The sequence below is a fragment of the Chiloscyllium punctatum genome, chromosome 1 (assembly GCF_047496795.1).
Source record: "Chiloscyllium punctatum isolate Juve2018m chromosome 1, sChiPun1.3, whole genome shotgun sequence".
NCBI lineage: Eukaryota > Metazoa > Chordata > Chondrichthyes > Orectolobiformes > Hemiscylliidae > Chiloscyllium > Chiloscyllium punctatum.
Genome location: NC_092739.1, coordinates 79,708,730 through 79,732,239, shown reverse-complemented (window position 1 = coordinate 79,732,239; position 23,510 = coordinate 79,708,730). Strand labels below are relative to the sequence as shown.

Sequence of the window (23,510 nt, the reverse complement as noted above, 5' to 3'; positions counted from 1 at the left end):
ATTACCAATGTTCTTGGCTCCTTCTAAAGAAAACAGATGACAAAAGTAGATCTCCTATGGTGTTCGTTATGGAAACTGGTTTAATGAACACAGCATCTGATGTTCACCATTGTGCTTTGCCTCAACAAATTGACATTGCTGTGTACAAATTGGCTGCTGTGTTTGTCGACATAGCAATAGAAATTGTGGGTGTAATCTTACCGATTTTGGCAACATTCTTCCATTACAGGAAGTGATGGTGTAGTGGTGATTTCACTGAGCTTGTTATTTGCAACCCTAGGCTAATGTTCTGGGCAAAGTGGATTCAAATCCTGCCATGGGAGAGGTGAAATTTGAATTTAATGAGATTTTGGAATTAAAAACTTGCCTAATGGCAACCATGTTGATTGTTGTAAAAATCCATTTGGTTCACAGATATCTTCTAGGGAGGGAAATCCGCCAACCTTACCTGGCCGACATGTGACTTCAGACCTACAGTAATGTGGTTGACACTTAACTACGCTCCGAGCACATTGGGATGAGCAATAAATACTGGTCTAGTCAATGACGTCTACATCCCATGAACATTTATATAAAATAAATCAAATGTAGGTCTTGCCCACCTTACAGTCAGCCTGAAAATGGTGAAATAAAGAAGATACCTTGGGCTCTGCCCAATTAACCATGGCAGGTGGGTTCCTGAGGCTGGAGGCATGAAAGACTTCAAAAAAAATTCATCCATTGTTAAATAGACAATAGACAATAGACAATAGGTGCAGGAGTAGGCCATTCTGCCCTTTGAACCTGCACCACCATTCAATATGATCGTGGCTGATCATCCTTAACTAGTATCCTGTTCCTGCCTTATCTCCATAACCCTTGATTCCACTATCCTTGAGAGCTCTATCCAACTCTTTCTTAAATGAATCCAGAGACTGGGCCTCAACTGCCCTCTGGGGCAGAGCATTCCACACAGTCACCACTCTTTGTGTGAAGAAGTTTCTCCTCATCTCTGTCCTAAATGGTATTTTTAAGCTGTGTCCTCTGGTTCGGCACTCATCCATCAGCATGTTTCCTGCCTCCAGAGTGTCCAATCCTTTAATAATCTTATATGTCTCAATCAGATCCCCTCTCAGTCTTCTAACCTCAAGGGTATACAAGCCCAGTCGCTCCAGTCTTTCAGCGCAAGGTAGTCCCACCATTCCAGGAATTGACCTCGTGAACCTACACTGCACTCCCTCAATAGCCAGAACGTCTTTCCTCAAATTTGGAGACCAGATCTGCACACAACACTCCAGGTGTGGTCTCACTAGTGCCCTGTACAGCTGCAGAAGAACCTCTTTGCATCTATACTCAATCCCTCTTGTTATGAAGGCCAGCATGCTATGAGCTTTCTTCACTACCTGCTGTACCTGCATGCTTACCTTCATTGACTGGTGTACAAGAACACCCAGATCTCTTTGTATTGCCCCTTTATCTAAATTGATTCCATTTAGGTAGTAATCTGCCTTCCTGTTCTTGCCACCAAAGTGGATAACCACGCATTTATCCACATTAAACTGCATCTGCCATGCATCTGACCACTCACCTAACCTGTCCAGGTCACCCTGTAATCTCCTAACATCCTCCTCACATTTCACCCTGCCACCCAGCTTAGTATCATCAATACCAGGTTATAGTCCAACAGGTTTAATTGGAAGCACCAACTTTCGGAGCGCTGCTCCTTCATCAGGTGATGATGAAGGAGCAGCACTCCGAAAGCTAGAGCTTCCAATTAAACCTGTTGGACTATAACCTGGTGTTGTGTGATTTTTAACTTTGTACACCCCAGTCCAACACTCGCACCTCCAAATCATGACTCAGTCTAATTTAGCAGCTCATCTGAAAGATGGAACCCCTCACAGTGTGGCAGTCCCTCAGTACAGGGGTGAAAATGAGTAATGAGCATAGTCATCAGGTAAAGCAAGCATCAAAGCGAAATTGTCAAGGGCAATTAGGAATGGGTAATAAATGTTGGCCTTGCCGTAGTGCCCCATCCCATGAAAGAATGAGAAGAGGTTAAAGGTATTTTGCTGAAGTCATTAAAAAAACTAGTTCTCAAGAGTACAGAGATGTGATAAACGATGTTGAATGTGGCATTTTATATAGACGATTATAATATTTGCCGTTGTTGGTGTGATAATATCAATACGACTCAGTAACTAAACTGAGTGGTGCTGACTGTGGTTTTGGAGGATTGCCCACAAGCTGGGGCTGCATTGTGTGTTTGGGAGAGAGCGGGTGGGGGTAACAGTGTTGGGGGAGTGGAGGTGATGGCGGCACTTGGAGAGGAGTGGCTATTCTGCTGAGATTGAGTGCTGCGGTCGCTGCTGCTCAGAAGCGATGTGAGGGCTTCGGAGAATCGGTGCAAACGTAGTGAGATTTACATAGAGATTTATTTAACCAGTGCTGCAAGCAGGAGGGGGGGTGGTCACTGACATTCCGCAATACACACAGTGCCGGACTCTGGGAATATGGATCTGCATCATTTTGTGATGATTGGAAACGTTTATGACGGACTGTAAAAAATAAGAAACGTTAAACTTTTCAAGGACTTTCCACACCCAATTTTCTTTCCTGTGATCGGTTATTGAGAGAAGTCAAGCGAGTTGAAGCCGCCCTAACTGTACATTGATGTGAAAAGTGGAAACGATGATTTTAACACGTAAGCATGCAATTATTAGCTTTTTTTGTTTGTTGTCCACCACTGTTTAATGAAATGTAAATGGCGAAGTGACAGAGAAATTGCAGTGAGCTAAATCTTCATTGTTACCCTGGAATTGCACGGCAGATGATCTTTACTGGACTAGTTAGAAAATGTGGTTGGGGCGGTTGAGAAAATTGCGGGGGACCATAATGAAAACGTTAATTGTCAATTTTCCGTCGATTTCTTAAAAGGGATCCTCCAGCGTTACATTTTCACAGCGATTCCTGGTCACTTCAAGTCCCCCCAGGGGCAATGGAGGAACTATACGGACGGGATTGAGTGTGACTTATTTAAAATGTTGTTTGCGATCAGGCGTGAGTGTGTGTTTTCTTTTTTTTTCGGTTCTGTGCCTTTGCTCAGGTTATTGATGAGGTTGAGTTGGGGGGAGAGCTCGGATGGGTGTTTGGAACTGAGTCCTCAGGGTGAAAGATGTCAAGATAAGAGGGAGCCAGAATTGCACGTCCCCCTCGTCCCCAGCAGGGAGAGCGGGAGTGTGTGTGTGTGTGTGAGAGAGAGAGAGAGAGCGCCTCTCCACCAGGCTCCCGAGCTGATTTCTGCGTCTGGCTTCTCTCTCCTCTGGGTCTGGCGTTCACTCTCCCGGGGAGGGGGCGGTGGGGTGGAATTTAATCTTTAGTTTCGGATTTTAGTGAAGTAATTTTGTTTTTTTTTTAAAAAATGCATTTGTAGTTTTAGCTAACGCGCAACAATCTTAATTCCAATTTTGCAAAATAACGGAATGGTACTTTTTTAGAGGTTTGTTTTAAAAAAATATAAATTGCGGAGCCTGTGATCCCCGCGGATAAAGGTTTGGGTATTGTGGTGCTTTCGGAGCTGATTTGCTTGAAGGGGAATATGGCTTCAAGGTTTTTCCTGGTGTTCCGGTGTGTTTGCCAAATGATGATATGTAGGAGGAGGAAGAGGAGTGGGACAAGAGGAGGAGTGGGATAGGAGAAGGAAGAGGAAGGGGATAGGAGGAGGGGGAGAGAGATAGGAAGAGGGGGTATAGGAGGAGGAGGAGGAGGAGGGCAATAGGAGAAGGGGGAATGGGAGGAAGAGGGGGATAGAAGAAGAGGGAATGGGAGGAGGAGGGGGATAGGAAAAGGGGTAATGGGAGGAAGAGGGGGATAGGAGAAGGGGGAAATGGGAGGGGGATAGGAGAAGGGCGAATGGGAGGAGGAGGGGAGGGGGATAGGAGGAAGAGGGGAAGAGGAGGAGGGGATAGGAGAAGGGGAAATGGGAGGAGGAGGGGAGAGAGATAGGAGGAGGATGGGGATGGGGGATTGGAGGAAGAGAAGGGGGATATGAGGAGGAGGGGATAGGAGGTGAAGGGAAATCGGAGAAGGAGGGGGATAGGAGGAGGAGGAGATGAGGGGCCGGCAGGAGCGAGGACCCCGCAGAACCATCCTGGTGGCCGGCAGTGTACAAGTTGGTGGCGGTCCCTTTGATCCCAGTGGGTCCAGCTTCCCGGTTACCCCGGACAGAGCGAGGGTCAGAGCGGTGTAAATCAGAACACAGAGGCCGCTTGCTGCATTATCCCGCAGGCACCTCCCTCCCAGTCACCCAGGTACTGGTGGCGGAGAGGGGGCTCCACCTGGGGGCTGCCCAGTCTCTTAGCCTGGCCACCTGGGATCAACATCTTCAGAGCAAACTCCGTGGCCTTTCCTTCACCTTGCCAAAGAATGCATGGCTACATTCAGATCGTGGTTTTCAGCATGTGACCCCTCCTCCCCCTCCCAACTATGCCTGAGGAACAAGGTCTGATTCAGCTTCATTGCCCCATTCACACCACCCCTTCTGGGTTCGGCACGGGAGGATATTCTGTCCCATACAGAAACAGAAATCGCCGGAGTAACCCAGCAAGTCTGGCAACATCTGTGAGGAGAAAGAAGAGTTAACGTTTCCACTCCAGTCACCCTTCTTCAGAACTGAACCGACAAACTGGGGAATTTGAATTCAATAAAAATCTGTGATTAAGAGTCTGACTGTGAAACAGTTGTGAATTGTCAGGGGGAAAAATCCCATCTGGTTCCTTTAGGGAGGGAGATCTGTCATCCTTATTCAATCTGGCCTATGTGTGACTCCAGACCTACAGCAATATAGGACTCTCAGCTGTCCTCTAAGCAACTAGGGATGGAACATGAATACAGCACTGGCCAGCAGCATCCATGTTCCATTAATTAATCCAAAAACGCTCAACTTACCCCCACTAGGAGCACCACCCCCAACTTCCTGGCAAGTCTTCTGTTCTCAGCCAAAATGAAGGTAGAGATATCATTATTCATCTTTGAATCCTTATTTCGGGAGAGGAAAGTTGTGCAGGGTGGTCTCATTCACTGCAAATTGCAGACAGACCCTATTTGTGTTAGGAGAAAATGACAATTAACTGCTTCTCTTCCCCTGTGGTTGAACAGCTGTCCCATTCATCCCCAGGCTGATCAACACTTGGTTCAGGTATTGGGTGCTGCCTATTGCTGCGGAACTTTGCATAGCAAAGCCCTAAAGATTTCAGAAGGCAAATGTAACAAAATTGACAGGAAAAGGGGGAAGAAACAGAAATACCAGGAAATTGCACTGAGTAACAGTAATCTCTTCAAAAGATCTCTTGCAAAACAGATATTTTGAAAACCTGGTACACTTGTCACTTTTCTAGTGTTGTGAAAGCTCCCAATAGTTATTTTGCCATCAAAAAATTCACTGACAATCAGCAACAAGTAGGCAGCATATTTGCATGTATTTCAGAGTGCATGCACAGAATGTTAGTTTCATCCCACTCCACTGTGGTGGAAGCAAAGAGCATTATTGCCGATGTCCACACATGTATTTATGAAGCACATAGCTAACAATGTATCCAATAGTGAGATATAAATAGTTTATTAAATAAAAAATGTCAATCAAGCACTTAACACGCCACTTGTAATTAAGTGGCAAGACAGCATCATTCACTTGTCATTAAAATTTTCATCAGAATTCAACATTCCACCAGGTCCACATGAAGTCCCTTTGATAAAATCGATCAACTCTTCCAAGCTTTTACTGAATATGTGTTCTCAACACAGATGATAGGTGATAGAGCACCACCATTAAAAAAAGGTTGGCATGATCCACCTGCACATGAGAAGATGCACTCAGCACAACTATTATTTCATATGTTTTAACCTTCAAAAAAAGTAACCATTTCATTTTTTTGAAGTATGGGGATGCAAATAGATCTGTCCTTCAAGGTGTTTGTTAAAACACGTGACATTTTCCTTTCCCATATTCTGTCAGAGTGACCTCAGTTGTTACTGACAAGATTGCAACATGCTTCCTTATACATTAAACAAAACAGTTGATGATTTGCTGCAAAGGTACTTTAGCTCATTTGGCTAGTTCTGCAAATTTTCAGAGATATCTGGCACTTTGACAGTATTTCTAGATATTTGCATTCGTTGCTGCACCTAGCAAGTGATGTCATCCATGGATATAGTAAAGCTTTCACACTCTCAAAGCAGTGCTATTGCCTTCATAAAATTGTTGACAATTTTGGCAAACTGCACAAGCTCATTCCTGAACATTTTCAGTGGTTCATTATGGAAATAAAAACAATCAGCCCTTACCTGAATCATCAATGAGTACTGATACAAAACTTAAGTTCCCCAAATAAATCTCCACCACAGCAATAAAATGTTGTAAATAATTATGTGGAACAAAAAGTGAATTACTAGATAAATGTGTGGATAAAAAATATTCACAGCTCATTAACCTGATGGATGTTAACTCGTAATTTTGATAATGCTGAATCTCAATCATGACTTTTTTTGAAATCACCGATTGTGAATTGGTTCATGAGTAATATTAATTGGGAGTACTGTGTGCAGTTCTAATCACTCTGTTACAGGAAGGATATTATTAAATTGGACAGGGTTCAGAAAAGATTTACCAGGATGTTGATGGGAATGCAAGGTTTGAGATATAAAAATAGACTGGAAAGGCTGGGAATTTTTTCCCTGGAATGTAGGAGGTTGAGGGGTGACCTTATGGGGGTTTATAAAACCATGTAAGTTATAGATAAGTTGAATGACAAGGGCATTTTTTTCTTGGGTGGGGAAGTTAAAAACTAAGGCGCAGATTTTTAAGGGGAGAAAAATTTAAAAAGGACACGAGCAACTTTTGTGTGTGGAATGAACTGCCAGTGAAAGTGATGGATGCAGACACAGTTACAACGTTGAAAAGACATTTGGATAAGTTCATGAATAGGAAAGGTTTGGAGGGATATGGGCCAAGCATAGGTGGGACTAGTTTAGTTTAGGAACATGGTCGGCATGGACTGGCTGGACCAAAGGGCCTCTTTTCATGCTGTATGACTCAATGACTATATGACTTTACTGGTTAAAAATATGGTGGACCTATATTGACACTATCCTTGCTAGAATCAGTGTAGGTTTGCATGCGACTTATCACATTAAATTGTTTGCTTCAGAATTTGTTTATTTTTAATCAAACAGATTTATAATACTTATTATTTATGACTTGTATTGGTTATACTGTAATGTGTATATAAGCCTAAAATTTGAGACTTTTCATTATCTGCCAATTATGGTCTGTTTATGCTCATTGCTTCGATGGCAGATGCAGGAGATTCCACTGTATTGGCTTATATCTCTGGAATAGGAAAGCTTTTTTTAATGGTGATAATGCTTTTGTAATGTATATAAGATTTTAACATTCTTAATGCAAATATATAGAACAGCATTACTTTTCAGAATAGTGGTGACATTATATGTCAGTGGATGAAAATAGTCTATGCACGCACCTTCAGTCAGAGTGGATGGATGTATTGGCTGTTCTCTTTATTTAGTGTCAGTACAGCGTCCTCAGATTAAAATAAGTGCAAAAATAAAGGGCAAGCAGGTTAGTCAGAAGTTGAGTATATAAATCTTGTCACCAAAACAAGAAAAGCCCCCACTTGCCTGCATGTATTCAGTGAGTCCATCTGGCCTGCAGGCATCATAGTGTAGATAATTAGCAATAGCTATCTCCATTATTTCTCTTAAGTTTGTGTTTTCAGTGTCTTCTTTCAATATGTAGCAGATGGCTGTGGCCTCCTGTAGTCTCCTGACCTGCCTTCTTGGTAGAAGGAATTTTAAGATAGATTAAAGTCCTGCACATGCGCAAGATAGCTCAGCAGATGTGGTTTGATGTCAGCGCCTGATCACTTGTGTTTGTTCAGGATGCATCTGCTGGATTCTGCTTGCAGTTGAGGGTTTTTGTTTTCTACAGGATGGTCCAGCATTGTAAACAGGAGTCTCATGCTTTATTTTGCCTCTTAGCAACAGGAAGACAGCACAGGAAAGGAGGTAGAGCAAAGATCCTGAATGGCTCCAGACAATATTAAACACACCATGCAACATGCCAGACTCATCATGTCTATAAATAACATGGAGCCAAATAAATACTGTAACAATTGATGCAGTCATTGTTTTTCCCTTGTATAAATACATGTAATCAGTCTCACATTGGACTCAGATAGTTTACTGGACAGGGCAGGAACTCACCTTGTATTGTATTAAAGATTGCACCACATCTAATTTAGTTCTCCAGATTAAATATAGCAGAGGTACATAGACAGCAGCTCACTAACTGTTGTGGTGCTGATGACTTTACAGATGACAATTGTCACATTTTAAAACTCATTGTCACATGATTAACTCATGAACACATACTGCTTCAGTGCAATAAAATAGGACATAACGAGTCTTCGGTTTATTTCTTAGGGTAATGCCTTTACCAATCAAAGTCATCCTGCCTGGTTTAAAATGTAAACAAAGCTTGGCAGCTAACTGTCATTTGTCGTTAACTGATAAATTCTCATTGTAATGCCTCTACCAATCAAAGTTAACTTGCCAACCAATCAACATTCTGCTCTCACATAATATAACCATGGTTTTTTGCCCTCCCCTTCACTGTTTGATCACACAGCATTGCTTTTTTTTGTGAAGGGCACTGCTTGTCACTGGCCACTTGGGTATTTTCCTATTTTCCTGGTGGTGGAAATTGAATAAAGATTCATGCACTTTGTGTCTTTCACTGTGTCTCACACCTGCACACACACACACACACCATGGGTGCTGGGGAAAAAAATAAGCACTACCGCAGTTAGGCAGTAGTGTGGGCGTTTAAAAAGAAAAAGAAAAAAAAAATAAAAAAAACTTTGGTTTTCCTTTTACTTTGGTATTTCTTTCAAATCGTCCTGAAGAGAGCAGGTTGAAAGGCTTTGATGAAAGTCTTTTTTTTCAAGAATGCCCAAGTCTATACTTCCAAACTGTAACTCACCTATAACTTCACCTGACAAAGGATAAGTACACCGAAAGCTTGTGATTTCAAGTAAACATGTTGGATTATAATTTGGGTGTTGTGTGACTTCTGACTTTGCTCACCCTAGTCCAACACTGGAACCTCCACATCAAAACTGTCACTCAGTGTACTTTGAATTCAATCTTGTTTTCCTCCTATTTCCATTGCTTCCATGTTTAGTACTTCTAAATGACATTTTAAAAAGACAAATAATTAAATGAGGAAATTGAAATGAGTAATGATTTTCAGTCATAGTTAATGGTTCCTTGACTTGTATGACTTCAAACCAGTTCTTTGTCCCAAACCAGTTCTGTGTCCCAACTATCGTATATGCTTTGTCTTCGTAAACATCAAAATTGGCATGTATTTATAATGTTTGCTTACAAGTTAATCTTTCCACATCTAACAGTGTAAAGGGCAGATCGTTTATTAAAGGGACTCATTAAATTGCGTTTGCACTGCATTTCCAAATGCCTGATACACTATTATTGCAGAATTGACAGAGTAGTGCTAAATCTTGGAAATGTTACTCTTTTCCCACAGACACATAGCAGTTTAACTTGAGGATGTTGTGGTTTAAACATCAGCAGACATTCTTGGCAAACCACATCCCCACTGAGACATCTGCTAATTTGGAGCAATCCAATGTCTTTTGTCTGGCAGTGTGCAATGAATCATTTTACCTGCCTATTGTTATGGACAGTTCTGCTGGTAAAACATTTATAATTTTATGAATTAAATTTGGCTTTGCCAATTGATGTATCACACACTGCCAATATTGAGAGTCATGGTTCCAAGACTACTTGTTGAAATAAACTAGTTTTCTAGTAGCATATAAGGTAAAAACAATGACTGCAGATGCTGAAAACCAAATACTGGATTCCTGATGAAGGGCTTTTGCCCGAAACGTTGATTTCGCTGCTCGTTGGATGCTGCCTGAACTGCTGTGCTCTTCCAGCACCACTAATCCAGTATTCTAGTAGCATATACCTACTCAAAATATAATAAAGAAATCACACATTTCTATAGTGCATTTTAGAGTGAAACTGCCATGGCAACACTGTCTTGAACTCCATAATTTCAAAAATTAAATTCTTCAAATGACAAATGACCTCCCTGAGGTTAAATATGCCCAAAGTAATCGAAATGTTTCCAGCGTGTTTCCTAGTTTCAGAAAGTAAAATAAAACAGCAGTAGATAAATTCTGAATAAATTTAACATGGAATGCTACAGGCTTTGAGACACATAATTCATGCATGTTTGCTGAAAATGAATGTTTCCCCTGGATTCACCTGTTTTTGTCAACCTCAAAGACCTTGTGGTCTTTAAAGAATGTTGTTTTCTAACAAAAGCAATATTGAAACATAGTGCACATCAAAAATCATGCAATTAAGCTGCCTTTCAACTGCTTGCATTACATGAAAATAACAAAGTTGATTTTATTTTAGGAATGTTTCCACTGTCCGTGATAATGATTTGATATACAAGATGTGCCTGTACTTGATTAACACTTAGGTTAATGGACAAAAAGTGGATGACTTTTAAAAATGAATGCAATAATATAAGGATGGAGTTTTCTTTATAGCACACAATGTTATAAGTGGATTTCACTGTAATAATGCACAGCAAATATAGTCAAATATGCCAGTATCATTACTGTTTGAAACTAGGATCCTTCTGGATGTTTAAAATTATGGTATCCGTAACCAAATATAAGAATGTAAGTGCCACTGATTCATTCATTTTCTATTTGGAAGCACATTTGTTGATCATGATGTTCAAGAGTACAACTTGGATTTGCCAAAGGGTTTCTGTCTTGTAAATTCATATCTGTTGCATCTCAGTTATTGAAACATATATTTACAATTATTGTAAAAACTTAAGTCACAGCATAACATATTCTGAATCATGAATATCCTTTATGTTGCTAAATGGTGTATATTTTGCTGACTCTCGGCTTGTTGGAAATGTCTTGAACTATTTTATCAAAGTGCCTGTTGGTCAGTTGTGACTGAAAAACGCGAAGAACCATTGTCATGTGTAAGAGTCTCCAAAGTCAGACTGCTTTGAAATCTACACAGTTGGAGTTTCTGTTAGATTGCACACTCTCTCCCCATAAGGACATATTGCTTGAGCCCCATTGCACAATCCAGGGCAGGTAAGATGTAGATTGGAGGATTCAAGCTTAGTGACTTCTAACTGTGCGCAGGATCAGTTAACATGTCTAGAGTTTAACCAACTAAAGCCATGCATTCTACCAGCACAAACTACCATTCTTCCTACTCCTTATCCAGCTTGTGTGATGTTATCAGTGAAAGGCATTGGTTTACAGGCTTCTGTGGAACAGAGTACAATGGGTTAGGCCTCCTTTGATAGAGCTACATCTTCAAGTCCAATCAGTGAAGAGACTTAGCACTTAATCACTGAAGGCTCCTTGCTGTACTGTTGAATGACATTAATTCCACACTTCCAGTGTGTCATTTACACACAAACTTGACATCAGAAAGATTGGTCTTGTGGGAAGGTTAGCCACAAGAAGGCCATTAGACAAATACAGATTTGAGACCTTGCTAGGGAGATAGAAGTCTGTAGTAATGACTCATGAGTGACATAACCATGATTACTGTAACCGCAGCAATGACTATTTCTGTAACATTGAAAGATAGTTCCAAGGTGCTTCACAGAGGTAAGATCGAACTCGCTAAGGAGTTGAATGTGACATCACTTCCTTATTTCACACTGACCTAAATTTTAGGAAAGAAAATGGACAGGGATTTGAATACCTTCTGACAGAGGTCTTGAGTCAAAGTATAATTTATATGTTTCTATTTTCACCAAGATTTTCTGTATAACTTTATCAAATTATTTGTTAATCACTTAAAAACTACAGAGACTGGTTGTTACTTTCGTATAGCACAGAGGATTTTCTACTTTTTGCGGGGCAGAAGTCAAGATTCCCCTTTACTAACAGTCTTTTTTTCTCCTTTTCTGAAGGCACCGATGCCTGTCAAGGTACTTTTCAAGGGCAGCCTTTCAAGGGCTTCATCCAGTGACTCCTCCTGACATTGTAAACCTTGTTAGTTAATGTTGGCATGCTATTGTGGAGAGCATCAAAACTGAGCCTTATCCTTACACGAGCACCTGCCAGTGAACGTCACCAGATGGTAACTGGAGCAGGAACCTTGGTGGATTCCTCCCTCCCTCCTGCAGCATACTGAGGGTAAAAGTCACATCCCAAGGATTTCAAGTCAGTTCACTCAGTAGCAATCAGTGATAAAAATTAGCAACTTCTGAAATACTTGGACCAACCAAAAAAAAAGGGTTTTTACGATCATGTGGGGAAGCATTGTGAATCCAAGTACTCAGAAAATTAAATCCAACACAGTGATCGAATTTTGACATTTGCCTGTAGTATTGTCTCACTAAAACCAGACCGAAAAACGGGGTTCAAACCGAGTATGATCCTTGCCATAAGTATGTACTTTGTGTTGAGTTGCTTTGGCAGGAAAATATCTTATATTGCTCTCTTAGGGGGACTCCAACATTATCTATGGTGGTTTAAATCATGGAGAGGTTAGATGATAATGTCTTCGCATGTTAAATAGCACTCATTCGTTAATTTCCAGCGGCTACCCTAGTTATTGTCACCTCATTGTGATAAGCAGATACTCCCTGTTGTTACATTGAGATCCTGTGAACTGACTTTGACCAGCTTTTAAACCATTTGTTTTGCATGTTACTGTTATTACACAGTTTGCTACATTTCTTAACAGAGCCATCACAACTGAGAATACCTCTGTTTTGCAGACAAATAAAAGCAAGCCTTGTCAGTTGACAGTTGGAACGTTTAGGTGCTGCTGCTGCTGCTGCTGCTGCTAAAATGTTTCAGCAGTTCTTTAGTCCTGTATTTATTACCTGTGGCGCATGAGTAGATGGTGCTGTTCTGCAAATTAACAACCCAAAGGTAAACAGTGGAACCTGCTTTCAGAGACCATAAACTGTTCTGAATGTGTGAGGTACAACAGTTCACTGAAAAGTAATTTTTAATATGTTTTTGCCAAAATCTTGCTTCGACCTTCATTAGAGATTCACTTTTTTATTGGTTGAAAAGGAATTCCCTACACTGTAAAGTAATAAAGGCATTGAGTTATTCATTTCTCCTACAGTACAAAGACTTGCAGGTCAGGTGGATTGACCATGCTAAATTGTCCTTAGAGTTCAGGATGTGCAGACTAGCTGGATTAGTCATGTGGGTTTACAGGGTTGGGTTGGTCTGGGTGGGATGCTGTCCGGAGAGCCAGTACAGACTCTCTGAGCCGAATGGCCTCTTTCTGCCAGAGAGAGATTGCTGCTTGCTCCTTTCTGACTTGCTCCTTTCTGACCATGAATTGGTCATTTTCCTCTTTGATGGTAGTCATTGCAGCAGAAGTTCAAGATCTTTCTGGGGCACATGCAACACAACTTGTGCCTGAGAGTGCCATAACAGAACCCAGTCGCCACGTAGCCTTGTGGGGTGTTCTGTGGGACTCTTGGAAAGACCAAAGTCTCCACCTTCCCCACATTGCTACGAGTGGGATCAATGGGGTTGGGTCAGGATTTCCAATGTCAGGAAGTCTTACATTTCTAACCCTTAGAAAGACCTGTCCTAGGATTAGACATGGCGGTTTTCAAATTGTAGTGGTGTGACGGGTTGATAGTGGGCAAAGGTTTTGTAAGATTTTGAGCAATTGGAGGGGAAGAAGGTTCCTGTTTGCTCATTCCAGGGAGAGACACGGCATCTCACAGAAGCTGATTACTGTCAACATTTTTGCAAGGCAGTTAGATGCCATTGTCATCTTGGTGAAGGAACCTCCTCCACAGGAGTGACCAGAAGGCTCATTGCCTGTGTAATTTGTGAGATTGTTGGCTTACATGTTGTCTGGATATTGTAATTTTTCTCACACATGAAAGCATAACTTATCCCAGGTCCACCTCCAATTAGCTTTGGGCTGAAGGCATTCAATCTGTGCTAGTCTACATTGAGTTTCTAAATCACCATTGAGATTTGCAAATTACCAAATTAGTTTCTTCCTGAGAAGTTGATGACCTATAACTGGAAACTGTGACTGGAGGATATTTGAGTATTCACACTAATTTTAAGAAAATATTTAACTGTGGGACGAATAAAATCTTGAAATGAAAAATATGTGGTGTGATACAGAAGCTGGTGCGTGAATTAGTAAATTTACTTTCATGATCTACTTGTAGTTATAACCTTCTTGTCTGTGCCTTTCATTACTTTCCCATTTTCCATCCTGCTTGACAGAGGCAAGGAACATTCTTTCAGCGTGCCCTTATCTTACACAAGCAAGCTGAATTATTTGTTCCTTACAGTTTTGTTTCTCTTGGAAGTGCTGAATCCCTCCGGAAGTGTAGCTGAGGAAGCTCTGTTTAACTACTGATATCCTGCCGAAAGGCGATCCACCAAACATATATTTGGCCAATGAGAATCATAGAATCTCAACAGTAAAGCTAGAGGCCATTTGGCCCATCGAGTCTGCATCAACTCTCGAAAGAGTGTCTTGAGTACAATCCATGCTGTGCGCTCAGTTTGCTTTTCTCAGCAATAGATACTATTGGCCTGCATGCCCCTGGGCTTGGGAGGGAGAAATTGGCTTCCACTCCATCTTGTTGTCACTATTAGTGTTCCTTACAGTTGGCCTCAGTACCCCTGGCTTCGAGAGGGGTGAAACCAATAGGATTCTAACTCATGATCGCTGTCTAGTGAGTTGTGTCAGAAAGTGGATACAGTTATATGGCAGTTACTTTCTGACAGGCCTTGCAAGATTGTTCTGGTTTAAAAAAACCTTCTGGCGTTCACAAGCTGACTCGACAGCTCATTTTCAGGTGAGGAGAGGCAATACCAAACCAGAAAATAAAATCTCGCGCTTCATATTTGGATGAAAAACAGCATTGCCAAAGTTTAAGTTCCATAAAAAATAGCATCTTCCAAATTGGCAAATATTTGCATGGAACTGAAGGCCTGAAAACTTCCCGGTTGGGTATAGCATTCATTTCACCAAAACATTGAGTGGCTGTTCAGATTTGACGGTATCAGTAAAGTGGAAAATAAATGCCAAAAATGTTTTAGTTAGTCAACTCACTGACAAGTAGCATTATCACCAGAGGAAAGCTTTGAAGAAATCAGGGGCTGTGAAGCAGGAGATATGGTTGAAGTAGGTGGCAAAATGCTTCACTTTCTTGTGTCTAATGAAACTGTGTGTTCTGCTCCAATGGGAGGAGTAAATGTGGTCAAGGCTGGTTAAATGCCAGGAATTCATTTTAGCTTGCCACCTGTACTGTTTGGTTTGACAATGTGTGAAAGAGTAAGCTGTGATCATTTGGCAGCACGGTGCAGATCTGCTTGAAGTAATCTAATGCAGGCTCATTACTTACACTCAGTTTACTCTGTAAAGCCACTGCATTCACCAGTGGATTTGCAACTGCTTGAAATTTTACATAAAGATATTGAATTTGTTTTGCCTGCAATTAATGATTAAGTAGCTTAAATCAAAGCAATATGAAGTGGAAATGGTTACATCGTATAGTGTTGAAATGGCCAGGAGGAGAGAGGGAGAGTGCTCACACTGTAATGCATTACTGCTTCACTTCATTACAAAATAAATTCTGGTGCTTTTATTTTTAATTTTATGCAAAAGAACCTCAAAACATTGAGGTGGAACCTTGTTAAAAAATGAGGGAATAAAGTTGAATACCTGCAGCTTCTTTAGTTTCATGTTGATATTGAAATTGTTGAACAGCTGTATAATTGTTTTATTAGCACAATATTTTACAGTTTAGGAAGGATGACTATATCAAATTGTGAATATTATTATGTGGCATTAATTGATTGAATACTTGAAAATTAAAATGATTTTCAGTGCAGCGATTCAGTAGGGTCTAGATTTCCTGGCACTTGGTGGTCTTCAACAGCAAAGATACAATGCTGACTAGACATTCCATTCTAGGAGACTAGCACTGCCAAGGGATTGTGAGACTTAGTAATTTAAGTCTCTGAATGCAGACTGTCAGTGCTGGTTACTGCCTTGTGAAGGAAGTTTCCTTAATCTGTGAAAGGGCCATTGGAGTTTCATTATAATAACATATTAAAAGATTACAAATCCCCAGTCATGATCTTGTGTGTGTATACAATTGCAATAAAATACTACAAATCAGCACAGGATTATAACATTATCCACTATTTAAGGGGAGTTGGTGGTCTTGTGGTAATGTCATTGTAATCCAGGACTTCAGGCCAATGGGAGAGTTATGAGATCAAATCCCACTGGGGCAAGTCATAAAATTTGATTTCAGTGAAAAGCTGGCATGATGGTACTCTCCCTTTCTGACATGTTAAGCATTTGAAAAATAAATATGAATCCCACTGCAATAAAACTATAGAGGAATAATGTAGTGGTGTTGTCACTGGCCTGGTCATCCAGGAGATATAGTGAACTGGGTTCAAATCCTACCACAGCAGATGGTGGAATTTAAATTCAGTAAAACTCTGGAATTGATTACTGTTAATCATTGTAAAAACTCCTTTGGTACACTAATGTTCTTCAGGGAAGGGAATCTGTCATCCTTACCTGGCCTGGCCAATATTACTGTGTATGAAAATGTGATATGAGTTTTTAAAATTCTCCTGTTTTCCCCTCATGTGCATAAGAAGTTCAGTCTTCTCATCACTGACACTGTTTGCTGAAACGGGTTCCTGCTTATAGGATGAAATTTAATCAACATGACCTAGTTTAATGCATTAATACATTAAAAATATATTTGCCTCCAGTGGAGTAACTTCAAAATATGTTAGTGACACTTCTGTTAATGTTAACAAATGAATGGGAATTGGCAAGTAATGGCTTATTCAAATTTCCCCACAAAATTGCAATATTTATTTTTCAATAATTATATATTTCTCATCGATTATATGTAACAGTTTGAATGATCAATTTCTAGTTTTAATTTTTATTTTTGTTTTCAAAATCTTGCAATAATTTAATGCAACAAATGGCCATGTAGAGTAAGGATGCTTAAGGAACAGTACAGTTGCGCTGTGTCAATAGATACCAATTTGCTTTGCTACTCTTCTTCATGGATTAACCTCAAAAAACTTTTACATTTATCAAAGCAAAGCAATGAATGTTAAGTATGAAGAAAACATTTAAAAACAATGTGTGTTTGTTCTGAAATGAAAGGCAAAATAAATAAATGTAACTTAAGGAGGATTTTAAAAGCAGACAAGATGGAAAGAACTGAACAGTAGGAGCAAGTCTGCAGTAACTAAGTTAAGAGCTGGCAATAGTGAAGAACTGAAAAGCAGAAAGAAGCTCGGTTTTAGAGGAGTGGGGTGGGGGGCATACAGGAATTGGAAAAATAGGCCAAAACTTTAAACCATCTCTCCAGATTTTCCATTGTGGCAATGCCAAGAGAAAGAGAGAAAAAAACAACACTAGCACTCTGACCCAACTCCCTGGCCCCGCTTATCTCCAGACTGTCCTCCTCAGGTTAGTTAGCTCTTTAAAATGAGTCGTTGCTGAATTTCTATCAAACACTGTACCAAATTACTGAGTGTCAGACAGAAAGGGCAAAGCCTTGTTTTAACTTTTTCAAGTGAATAGGACTTTGACAAGGTAAAATCTCATCCTGAATCTGTGGCCCCTTCTAACTCCTGGCAAATGTCAGCAGCAGAAAATTCCTGAGATCTATAGCCCACTTTTCAGACTAAGAGTAAAAACTGAAATTGACTGGGAAATTACATCTCTCACAATTAGTTGTGAGTATTAGCATGATTATGTTTTGTTTATGTTTAGCACAGTTAGGTATAGTATGTCATTTCCTACGTTCTACCACAAAATTCAGGAAATTACTCCACAGGAAAAAAGAATGAATCTGCATTGATATGGTGCCTATCTAGAGAATGTCAAATTGATTACTTAACAGGACAGTGACTCTATTACAGTCATTTGCACAGAACAAGACCTCACAAGTACCAAATTAATAAAACGCCAGATCACCAAAGTTCCTGCTGATTTTTTAATATTAAAGATTCAGTGCAGGAATTTGCAGAATTACCAACACAGCTGAGTTGACATTGAATACAAATTAGAATATTTCAAGCAAATAAATGTCAAGGATTGATCAACTAATGGAATTTGGCAGCCAGTATTCTAAATTGTCTATCTGCAGACTAGCTTTCTGTCTTTCTGCTGTTAGAGAGAGATTGTCATCTCAGTAAAATTGCAAGTAAAATCTGAAACAAAAATGCAAAGTGCTGTCGAAAAGAAACCAGCAGGTCTGCTAGCATCCAGAGAGAAACACAGTTAACATTTCCAGTCAGATATGACTTCTTTAGAACTGAAAGGGATTAGAAAATGGTGTTCTTTATGGCCTAGAGAGAGGAGTGAGTGGAACAGGTGATGAGAGTGTCAGAGCAAAATACAAAGAGGTTGCTAATCATGGTGAAGGAGAAGTAGAGATGTAAAATGGGTGTTAATTAATGTGTGAAAAGGAAAGAAATGTGTCCGCAACACTAAGAGCGAAGTCAACATCATACAAACAAGACTTGACTGCATGTGTGTGTGTGTGTGTGTGTGTGTGTGGAGATGTAGAAAGGGATGCAGGGTGTACATATTATGAGTTATATTGGAATCAAACCCTCCATAGATACTGCCAAGCCTGCTGGAGTTACCCCAACACTTTTTGTTACTATCATCCTGTTGGACTAGGTATTGTTCAAATTCAGATGCAAGAAGTAAAGGGCTGTTTTAGGGAAGGAAGTGTAGCAAATTTTTAAACAAGAGACCTAAGGGGCAAATTTTTCACACAGAGGGTGGTACATGAGCTGCCAGAGGAAGTGGTGGATGCTGGTACAATTGCAACATTTAAAAGGCATTTGGATGGATATATGCATAGGAAGGGTTTGGAGGGATATGGGCTGGGTGCTGGCAGGTGGGACTAGATTGGGTTGGGATATCTGGTCGGCATGGACAGGTTGGACCGAAGGGTCTGTTTCCATGCTATACATCTCTATAACTCTATGAAACACCCATTGATCCGTGGTACATGTCTTGATTTGAAATTCTCACCTTGTTTACAAATTCCTCCGTTATCTCATTCTCCCCTGTTTGCAGATGTTTCCAGCATGTAATCCACCAAGGTCTCTGTGCACCATTGATGGGTCTTAGTTTGTGGCATTTCTTTAAGCTCACTGCCCTTTCATCTGTCTTGTTTTACTTTAAGTTTTTAAAATCTATCTCTTCAGCCAAGATATTAGCTATTTGACCAAATATCGTCTGGTGTGGCTCAGACTCACTTTCTTTGCCTGATAATGCTCATGTTAAGGCACCAACAATTACAGATGTTGTTGCACAGCTAACTAACTATGAACATTTTGTTTTCGTTATAGAGATTGAGGCCAAGGAGGCATGTGATTGGCTGCGGGCTGCAGGCTTTCCCCAGTATGCCCAGCTATATGAAGGTGAGGTAATACGTACCATTGTTATTATTGAAAATAATATGCGACATTAGTTGAAATTCTGCATAAAATCAATTATTTTTTTCAGTCTGGTGATAACTTCTACATGTATGCTTTAAAGACACTTAAGTTTCTCCTTTTTCAACAACCTGTTCATCAAAAGTTTGCATGTTACATTGTGGTATTCCAGATGTCTAAAGATGTATCAAATGAAAATATTAAAGGTACATTATTTTAAAATTCTGATTTAACTTACCTGTAAAGTATATTGTTGACCAATTATGGGAAAGAAAAAAATTATTAAAAAATGGGTGAGGCAGATCAGGATCACTTATGATGGCCTCCACAACTGAAAACTCTCACTAGTTTAAAACACGTAGGAAACACGTTCCAGAGAAACTAAACATTGATGAGATATCAATGCTTCAGGAAAGGGAAAATAGCTGACAAAAATATTTTTCATACCCAATTTCTTAAGGAATTACAAGACTTGATGATTCATTATGTGAATGAAAGAGTGGAGATAACTGATTTAATACAAAAATAGTTTTTAGAAGTTGATAACGCGTGTTTATTTCACTGACTGAGGAAATGATGTAAAGTCAAGCAAAATTCAACACATGCCAGTCAATTTTTATGAATTGAACTTATTGTCATGTGTACCAAAGCACAGTAAAAAGTTTTGTCTTGCGAGCAATGCAGGCAGATCACATAGTTAAATAGCATAGATAAGTAAATAACAGGTAAATACCAGCAAAAATCAAAACACAGGTACAGGCAAATGCTAAGAATTTGTGAGTCCATTCAGTATTCTAACAACAGTAGGGTAGAAACTGTTTCGAAACCGACTGATGTGTGTGTTCAGGCTTCTGTACCTTCTCCCCAATGGTAGAGGTTGGAGAAAAGCATTGCCAGGGTGGAATGGATCTTTGACAATGCTGGCGGCCTTTCCTTGACAGCAGGCCTGGTAGATGGATTCTATAGATGGGAGGTTGGCCTTTGTGATTGTCCAACTGAGTTCACCACTCTCTGTAACTGTTTCTGTCTTGAGTGGTGCAATTACCATACCAGGTAGTGATACATCCAGACAGAATGCTCTCGATGGCGCACCCATAAAAGTTGGCAAAGGTACTCGCCATCATGCCAACTTTTCTCAGCTGCCTGTGGTCCTGTACCTGTATGATTCTGTACCTGTAAAAGACACAGAAATGACTTATGCTGGAAAATAATGCAGTTATTACAGAAAGAATATTGTTGCTTTAGAATATTTCTAAACAGAAACCCTGATTTCTGCTTTCCTTTCGCGATTGGTTCCTTGTGTCTGCTGTTATCATTCAGTCAGCCATACTGGATGGAAAGTGACCCCAGAGTAAGCATAAATTTATCCAGTGCAACTATGGAAACAAAGGCATGTAAACATCGCTGGGATTAGCTTTCACTTAATTTCCCCATACCACAATAAGATTACAGCACAGCATTGATTCTTGATTAGTGGTATCAAATTGTATGTAATGGTACTGGATAAAAAGCCAAGGTCCTGAGTTCAAATCTTGCTCAAATCTAGTCAAATCAAATGAACTGGATAAGTAAGTTGGATAAGTCTGATAATAATGATCTGGCATCTCAACTGAAAGACAATGAAGTGGATGGGTTAGGAAAACTGAGGAGTTTCACCCCCTTTGCTTGTACTAAATCAGATTTGCCCTACCAATGATTTTCAGATTTCTAATTATAACAGTATTTGTTTATCTCTACTTTTCACCCTTTCTCTTGGTGAAATCCTTAGTTTGAAATCCAAATTTTATCAAGTAAAGAAGTATTTGCATGAAAAAAGGCAGTAATGTTTGACTAATGTTTAAACCCACAATTTATATTATTTATCTTGGTGTGGGGGGGCGGGTATTTTTTCTTTGGTTTGTAGACCAAATGTTTTAATGTAGAAAGCTGTGGAGAAAGTGAGGACTGCAGTTGCTGGAGATCAGAGCTGAAAAATGTGTTGCTGGAAAAGCGCAGCAGGTCAGGCAGCACCCAAGGAGCAGGAGAATCGACGTTTCGGGCATACGCCCTTCTTCTTCTCCTGAAGGAGGGCTTATGCCCGAAACATCGATTCTCCTGCTCCTTGGATGCTGCCTGACCTGCTGCGCTTTTCATGTAGAAAACTGTCTCTGGTTAGTAACATGGTTTTTGTAACATGCATCCATTTGTCTTGATTATGCAATAGATTCATTGTTCCCCATTGACATTTCTTCAGTGAAGAGGGACCATGATTTTCTGGATCGAGATGCAATTGAATCTCTTTGCAGGTAGGTTCTGATTGTTTTATGACCTCAACACCCTACTCAATCCAATGTCCACAGAAAAGTATTCTTGCCTGATGCTTGCCTTATTTATCTGTTCATTATCAATTCATGTATGAGGATTTCCAGTATCACTACAAGTATGTTTTAATCCTTAAAATGTTAACTGTACTAACCAAAGTCACTGACTGGACAATCAGTATAATATTCAAATTTCTGCTTTCTGGAAAAATCAGTAGGGTGAGAGGTTTCAAAGGTAAAAACAGAAAATGCTGGATATACTCAGCAGGTCTGGAAACATCTATAGGGAGAGAAACATAGTTAATGATTAATATGATTTCCTCAGAACTCAAGGGAGGCTTCAATGTGTCCTTTGTGAAATAGGTGCTACTGCATTACGTGCTGTGTATTTTTGTGGTGAATTAATGTGCCATAAAAGTGCATATCTGACTGTATTAACAGTCAAACATAGATTCTACATGTTACTGCCCCTCCCAATTGAAGAACAATGCATGATTTAACATTTCAAATTATGAAAACTTTTTTGTGATGTTATTTCATATTATCAGTTCAGAGTTTCTGTATTAGGCTAAAACTTATTTAGCAATTAAGAAGTAAAATGGAAGAGATCAGTTGAGAGAAGCATTTTACCTGGTAGTTACCTATCAGACCCCATATCTTCACTGCCATCACCCATCATACTCGATAAGTGAAATCTAACATTTAATCTCTTCCTTGCCCCACAGACTGCTGTGTACATAACCAATAGAGTGCTGATATTTAAACTATTGATGTCTCTTGATCTGTAGCTAGGATTAAAAAGATTGTTGATCTCTGATGATTATATGGAGCCAGCCGCTAACCAGAAAAGTTGATAGCTAATGTTAGTAGAATGGCTGTCTGGTGAGCTCATAAATTTCAAGGACATGTAAGGTCTATCAAACCAATCCCTTTAGTTTTAGGGAAGCTCTAGAAATGTGGGGAGAGATTTACCTTAATGTCTGTCGTCAGGAGTTTATAAAGTGGAGACAAATAATCTGGAGAAATAATTTACTTGAAACTGCCCCACTCCCAAAACATATGCACCTTAGTAACAGTCAGATATAATTTCAGAATATCACTTAATAACAATAACTTTTCTATTGCTGTCAAAAGATTTTACAAATTAACTGGAACACTTTTGAATTAATGATTCTGTCAACAGATTGATCAAACAAATCCCAGTGATAAAGCGCTGAGAGACTTTGTAACATTTCTAAGAGAAAGTGATACATTCGATAAGGAATTACATTTTTACATGTGTTGCTCACCTGGCATCCAGAGAAATGTGACTCATCTTTGCCGTACATTTTGTTTTATTTACCTTCCTGCCTCCAACGCTGTCTTGGCTTATCTGTCGCAGCTGACAGAAGGCTTGTGAGAATGTCAAAGCACAGAAAAATGTTTGAATTATCAAAGACATTCTTATCAGGCAGGCTGTTCATTTTTTTGTTTCCCACATCAAAGTAACCGGGGCTCCAAAGGAGCATGATTGCACAATGCAAGGAGACAGTGGATGTAAGTCAGCAAACAGCAGCTACTTCTTGTTTTTACTCTGTAAAAGCCCCTTTGCTTGTACTGGATCAGGTTTTCCATACCG

At 39.9% G+C, this 23,510-nt stretch overlaps 1 protein-coding gene across 4 annotated transcripts in view; it reads left to right on the top strand.

The window, feature by feature from the left end:
* Window positions 1–23,510, top strand: part of dlc1 (DLC1 Rho GTPase activating protein) — a 477,757-nt gene that overhangs the window by 425,417 nt on the left and 28,830 nt on the right. For 3 of the 4 annotated variants that reach the window (XM_072569847.1, XM_072569866.1, XM_072569856.1), the window contains exons 6-7: window positions 19,506–19,577; window positions 21,796–21,877. In XM_072569847.1, coding sequence (XP_072425948.1) covers window positions 19,506–19,577; window positions 21,796–21,877 — 154 coding nt within the window. Of the gene's footprint in view, window positions 1–2,345; window positions 2,684–19,505; window positions 19,578–21,795; window positions 21,878–23,510 lie in introns of those variants that run through there. The other variant, XM_072569876.1, reaches the window with a different exon arrangement.